Genomic DNA, 6,897 nt, shown 5'->3' on the forward strand with positions numbered 1-6,897 from the left:
CTTTGCTTTACTTCCTTCTTCCTTTTCAGAGAAGAGAATCTGCGACTTTGTCCAAAAAGGCGAACAACACCTTCAACATTGTCGGAACCACCTACGCCATCAACGTAGCTAAAGATCAAGGTTTAACGACCATTTCCAAGAGCGCGGGAGCATCGGCGAAGCATCCCTATATGCCTGACCCCTACATAGAGGCCAAGAAATCCTACAACCGCGTCAGCAAAGTGGACAAGATATCACGCATCATTTTCCCAATTTTGTTCTTCATCTTCAACTTGGGTTACTGGGCCACATATGTCAACAGAAAGCCCGCTATCATGAAGGCAAACAACCTAAACTGAGTCTGACCAAATGCTCGGCTTGATTGGGTTTGGTTTCGGTGTGCCAAGTCCATTACATCTTTTTTTGTGCGTGTGTACGTGTGTGTGCGCGCATGTTTTGTGTGTCTGTTTTTTCTTAGGCATCTGATATTTTGCACGTCCGTATAGATGGAAGGCAAATTTGACCATACAGTAGATTCACATAGAGTAGTGGACCGTGGAGGAAGCACATTGTCACGTCAGTCTGTGTTTGTGCAGCATTTCTTTTTAGTTTCGTCCCCTCCACACTTAGCTCTGGCCCTGTTCTCTGTTGTGAGTAACCCGGTGATCTTTGCTGTACCTTTGACGGCTTGCTGTTTTGTAGAGTAGTCAAATTGCATTTTCCACCAAATTTGGACATGTTTGCGCTTTTCTTATGATAAGTCAGGGCAAGCATGCGTTCAACGTTCTCGTTGTAGCTCATTACCAATAATAAGACTGTCACGTGCATTGAGTTGAGATATGCATGCAGACATGCACACGAACACATGCATCAGAAGACACCAAGAGAGCCATTTGCTGGTCGCTTTACTGTTATTCTGTTAGCTGGGGGCAGCCTGTGTAGGTCCATAGGAACATCGTTAATAATCGTCAGTGTCTGACCTTCAGCTTGCGGTGAAGTTCAACAGTCCCAATACAGTATTATCTGCAACTGCTTTCGCGTCTCATTGGGCTGCCTGTACATTTTCTAGTTCAGTGGCTCTTTGAGGTTTAATTGGCTATGTCCTACGACAGAGAAGCTACGTGCCTTGGTAAATACACACATCACGAAGCAAAAAAGGCTTTGACATGCTTACACTTGCATTTCCACACATATAGACGACGGTCTGTGTGTTTACATTACATACAAACATTTACAAACTGGCATCCATGCTCTGCAGTGTAGTGCAGTATGGGATGTGCATCACGCACCGCGCCGGGGGAGATGGGTATAAAGTGTAAATGTTTCCCATGAGTGCCGAAGGCTAACAGACCTTTCAGCACTAGTGAAAAGCTGAAGCAAAGATATTAAAGGATATATCATAGTCCGTGTGCCATTTATGTTTTGACATCTCTGTGAGCTGAGCAGTCATTACAAACTACCGCCATTACCTCAGACTGAAGTCGAATTCACACATTATTTTTTTTCGCCGTTCAAATGCAAATAACGTGACACGTTTCACAAATTAAATCATAGCAGACACTCGCCCTTTAAGTAAACTGTGAGCAGGCACCTTGAAACCTTTTTTTTTATTGTTTTTGTTTTTCACCCTTATTTTGTTTCCATCGGTCACCGTAGCCACACTCATGCACAAGCGTTTTGATTCGTGCTGTATTTTTTGCCCTTTTATACTTTATCGTGTAAAGTCGGTCGGTGTTGATTTGATTGTCTCCATATACTGTGTTTTGTAGTAAAAGTCGAGTCACAGTCATGCAGCATTTCTGAACACATTTCGGAGACACTGCCATCGCTGGCGACAGTTGCATTGCAAAATTCATAATAATAAAACAACAACAAATTGTTCTGATCGCGCCAAAGAGCCACTAACGATGGAGCGATGATCGCTCGTGCATTGAATTTGTCTCTGATTTGTTTAGCGGTGTCTGTATTCCTGTGACACTCTGTGTTATGTGTGCTAAGCATTTATGCAGGTGTAACTCTAAAGCCATTTCTGTTGCTTTTTATGCTAAGCAAACTGTTTTTCATCATGTTAAATACCTGCTCTGACAACCACTGTACTCGATACTCTTTCATACATTAAGCTTACCATTTTCAGTGGTAAGCTTAGGACAGTGAGTGAACCGTGTTGTGGCACCTGTAAAGGTTTGTTAATACAAACCACGTAGAAGTGTTCAGTCATAGCTTAATGCATGGTGAAGTCTGTACACGTTTTTTCATCTTTGGCCTCAAATATTGGTGTTTGTCACTAAGGAAATAGGGCTTGGTATCAATGTGTTGTACTTCATCCCAGTTACTCATAACCTCTCATAACCCAGCATCTGTATAAACACGCATAATTCCAACTATTTGTGCATACTAATGCAATGTTTATGCTTTACAGCTGGTACAGAGTTTTGGGAGTGTTTTTACCCTTATTTGGTCACACACGCACAGTTCGCACATACTGAACTGGCTCTGCAGTCATCTTAAATAATGTTAAGCCAGTTCATACATGAAGATACAGGACAACAACAATACAATAGAAAATTTTGTTCCATGATTGAAAGAATTAAGTTAAGTACATCGAACAAGTTGTGAATTTAACCGACATATAACATGATGAAAACAAGCTATTCTTATCAAATAATGTGTATAATTTAACACAAGATGTATTATTATAATTTTTAAAAACTGATATATAATCAAATGAAGAACAAATGAGATATTTACATTTTTATTATTATAAAATGTAATCAGTGGCTATTTGTAGAGCACTGACTCTTTTAGCCATTACGATAAATCAGTGCGTCTAATTTCAAGCCATACATATGTGGACATACACACAAAGCTAGACCCTATCTCTCTCTTCCACATGCAGCTAAATTGCAACAGCATGTGCATTTCTTTGTAAACCTTATACAGACATTAGAAACACAGTGGCTATAATGGCAAAATAAGGCGTGATACTAACCTCTGCACTGAAATCGAGGAATAGAAATTCATTTCATTTCATCGGGCAAATTAAATGTATAATAACAAACAGGGTGAAGCACGTCGCTGTGTCTTAATGATACGTATTACCTCTAAATATTTCTGAACACCACACATCATCCCGGCGCGGTATAGCTTTTTTTAATCCGATACATTTCATTGATTTATACACTTTTCAATGAAAACACCCTGTTTCCTCTTCTTTATTTCTTCCTTTTTTTTAGAATTTAGTCTCAAACAAAATGATCCATTTTACACATCCACTGAGGGTTTATAAACCCTGCTGGCTGCTGCTAAACAGCATTAATGTTTGTGTATGACTCTTCTGGGTAGTGGGATAAATGTACTGTAGGTACGTACTTCTAAGCAGAAACAGTCACTTTACTTAATATGCCCAAAGACCCTTGTCATGTCAGGATCTGGTATAATGTGATAACCAAAGATCAATTTGCTTTGTGATTTCATGTGTACTACAGCATTCATAAACTCATGTCTAACCCCATTCACAACATGAAATTAGTGTGACTGATAAGCTGTACTGACTGTACTGATCAAGTTAAATATTTACAGAATAACATACTTCTCTACACCTCTTCAATTATAAAAAAAATTTAAATCCGCATATGTTGTGTGTTTGTGACTAGCAAACAAGGGTAAAACACTTCCGGAGCTATAAGACCATGACCACTTCACTCTGCCGCTAAACTACAGCGTAATCATCGTCATCCAGTCTGCTTGGAAAGACCATAGCAGCCAACACATGTCATAGTGCAGAAATAAGAATCTGAGCAGTTTTTAAAACTAGAAATTGTAAGAAAAAACTGTGTTTTGAAGAGTCTGCATGTACACCTGTGGTAATTGTTTTATTTCGTTTTGATTGATTGATTGATTTGAACATTCCTGGGATGATTTCGATGAGCAGGACTCCACTGTACTGTTGCCATTTAGGCTCTGCTATGATTGTGTTAGTCACGTGGTAAATCCTTTTCTCACAGGGCCAGAGTTAACTTCAGCAGAAACATGTCATCCATATGAGATAGAGTATATTAAGACTATATTACTATATTAATATATTTATGCTATTCAGTACAGCATTAAATATTCTATGTTTTATACGACGTAACCTCAACAGCATTTATGCAAAACTCCTGATGCGTAGAAAGCTGTAGATAAAATAGGCAAACTAAACAAATGATTCAACTAAATGGCAACAATTCTAATTGCGCAGAATAATTGCTCAGAATAGTACTAAGTTGTGAATTTGTAGATATTGTGAAATTAATTCCGATAGTTTTTGTGAATATTGATATGTCATGTCATTTATTTTTACATTTGATAAGTACTGCTGTCTTACATTGAGCTCTGTAACACTACGTGTTATGGTATTATAAAGATGTACAGTAGAGATAATACTCATCGAGCTATTAACACGATCCGTACCTTGTGTGCACTTTTCAAACCTAACTGTGAATAAGCAGCTGTCTGCAAGCAGAGTCGTACACACTGTGTTCTCTCTCCAGCAATTTCACTGCATGTCTCTACGCATTGAGAGATCAAAGACTTCCTCTACAAAGACAGCTCCGGGAACTTTGTGGACTTTGTGTTTTCGTTAGGAAGTGGTCTCTATATGCTCAGTGACTGGACTCTGTGTTGCCCTCTGTCATTCGTGTGCTTACTGTATGGGATATAGCAAATGGAAATGAGGATTAAAAGGACCGTGTATTTTGTCTTGGAGTTAAAAGGCCCTTCTTGGTGACATCCGAGCCTCAAAGGTGCACGCTTTCAACACGCTGGACTCACCTGATGCTCCTTTAGAGGCTCATTTGACGACTATTGTTGTTTAACCCTTTGTGTGTTTGTCTGTGCTGTGCATGCGGGTCCTTTTTGTTTGTGGTTGATTAGGGGAAAATTCAGTTACAGCCTGAAGACATCCTACAGGGAACAAACATATTGCACACATTCAAGTCAAAGCACAGTCACCTAAAATTTATTATATTTCACAACATTTATAGCCACTGTAGATTACACACAAATCAGACAAAACAGCAAGGGCACAACATCTGGCTTAAAGTGTATGCTGACGATTTTAATATATGTCATGATAAATAGTCTATATTTAATGTTGTACCTCATTTATATGGTTATTTAACATGTGCTGCCTGCTATTAATGAATTGTCCAAATTAACAGATGCAGTGTTATTCCCATACATTTTAATGGTCAGGATTTATGAAATTACAGTTTTCTATTACACACAAAAAACTGTTGGTAGATGTACACACACTGGAGGTTACCTGTAAAACTTGATTTAATGCTGCACATTGGCCAGAAGGCACATGAGCCAGACATTACATTACACACATTACGTTACAAAGTAAAAAAAAAAAATGCAACCCTCGAGAGCCTTTCACTATGAGTAAACTGCCAAAAACTGCCAGACGGCTTTTAGAGGGGAGGGAGGCATCAGTGTTACAAAGAGTAACTGCAACTGAAGTGACAGCAGAGAATTAAAAATGAAGTAAAATCTGCACAGCACAAGAGTTTTGATGATGAACATTTGATGAACACTAGCTTGTGTTTTTGACAAAGGCAGCTGTGCTGTTGTCCACAGACTTTGAAAGTTGTTGCTGTCTGGCTGGAGTCCAGTTCTGACTGCCCTGTAGGTGCCTTCAACTGCACAGGAACGGCGTCATGTGTAAAACTACAACCTTTAAATTTAGCTACAACCGCACGCCTGAGAAAATTAGACCACCACCCCGCCCACGACATAGACACAAAAGGTTGTTTTCATGCTTGTGCAATGATAAATGAAGTTACTCATTAACACTAAAAGGATATTGTGCGCGCTATCTCTTAGCCCGTAAAGTGCTTTGTTTTTCTTTGTTTTATTGTCTGCGCGCCTGTTTTGTTCATCTCCCAGAGCTCAAACGTGGAAAAAGGCTTTGACTACAGCAACACTAAAGACCTGTTCACACTCAGTGGAGTGAACACCATCTTCCACTGGGATAACCACTCCGTTTGCTAAAATGAGAGTCCCGACACACATCTCGGAACAACGTGATGACACACAAATGTTTTGTGAACCCAGTGGAATTAGCAGGACACTGAGTAAAGCATCAAAGATAAGTTTTATTTTCACTTCACCAGTGACCTGACATCACACAAAGGATGCTTTTCTTTCAGTAAGATGCCAAGTTGCATAGATCGCACATGCCATCAGTAAATTTATTGTATAATTTATGCAAACTGGAGACCAGTTACTATGGTAAGCCAGTAGATGATGACACCTAACTTGCTAATAGGGCTAATGCGCTTCTTTTTGTGACGTGAAGTTGGTTTGATGAAGGATGGAACTCACTGATGTAAAAAGAGAAGAAAGAAAAAAATGGGTTGCTGTGGTAAAGGACGCTCATTTCTAATTACTTGTGAAGCAAAGCTGTTAGGCATAAGCTCTTTTATTTTAACCTTTCACCTTTCTATTACACAGGGTTTGTGTGGGGCTGCTGACAAGCTGTCTCCATCCTTTTGTCCGGGAATCGCTGTTCTTTACAGTAAATAAAGTTAAAGTGCTTTCATGCTTCTGCTAGTGTGACTGAGTGTTTGGTCAGATAAATGTCTGATTTCAGTTAATGAAAACCATTATAGAGAATAGGCTACTGAACCTCAAGTCTAGTCCACCAAAAGCCACTCAGGGGAGTCTTCAATCTCACAGACGTGCAACTCTGCACAAGGGACAATACCGTCAGAATGCAGCTAGCTCAGGGGGGTGACTTTAATGTAATTCAAAGGTGCAGAAACACGTCTTAACATTACAGCCAGCCAGCTCACGTGGAACAGATTCATATGAATGCAGAACGGACAAGGTTAATAGGGTTTGTGTAAACCCCAGCCTAGTCATTGCCTGAAACCA

The 6,897-nt window shown here is 39.6% G+C and overlaps 1 protein-coding gene across 2 annotated transcripts in view; it reads left to right on the plus strand.

The window, feature by feature from the left end:
- Nucleotides 1–6,564, plus strand: part of gabra3 (gamma-aminobutyric acid type A receptor subunit alpha3) — a 125,256-nt gene extending 118,692 nt beyond the window's left edge. For both annotated transcript variants that reach the window (XM_026181152.2, XM_026181153.2), the window contains one exon: nt 30–6,564. In XM_026181152.2, the coding sequence (XP_026036937.1) occupies nt 30–338 (309 nt within the window). In that variant the 3' untranslated portion in view covers nt 339–6,564. The remainder of the gene's footprint in view (nt 1–29) is intronic.
- Nucleotides 6,565–6,897: the final 333 nt, after the last annotated feature.

Source organism: Astatotilapia calliptera, chromosome 10, assembly GCF_964374335.1.
Source record: "Astatotilapia calliptera chromosome 10, fAstCal68.1, whole genome shotgun sequence".
In the NCBI taxonomy this organism is placed as follows: Eukaryota; Metazoa; Chordata; class Actinopteri; order Cichliformes; family Cichlidae; genus Astatotilapia; species Astatotilapia calliptera.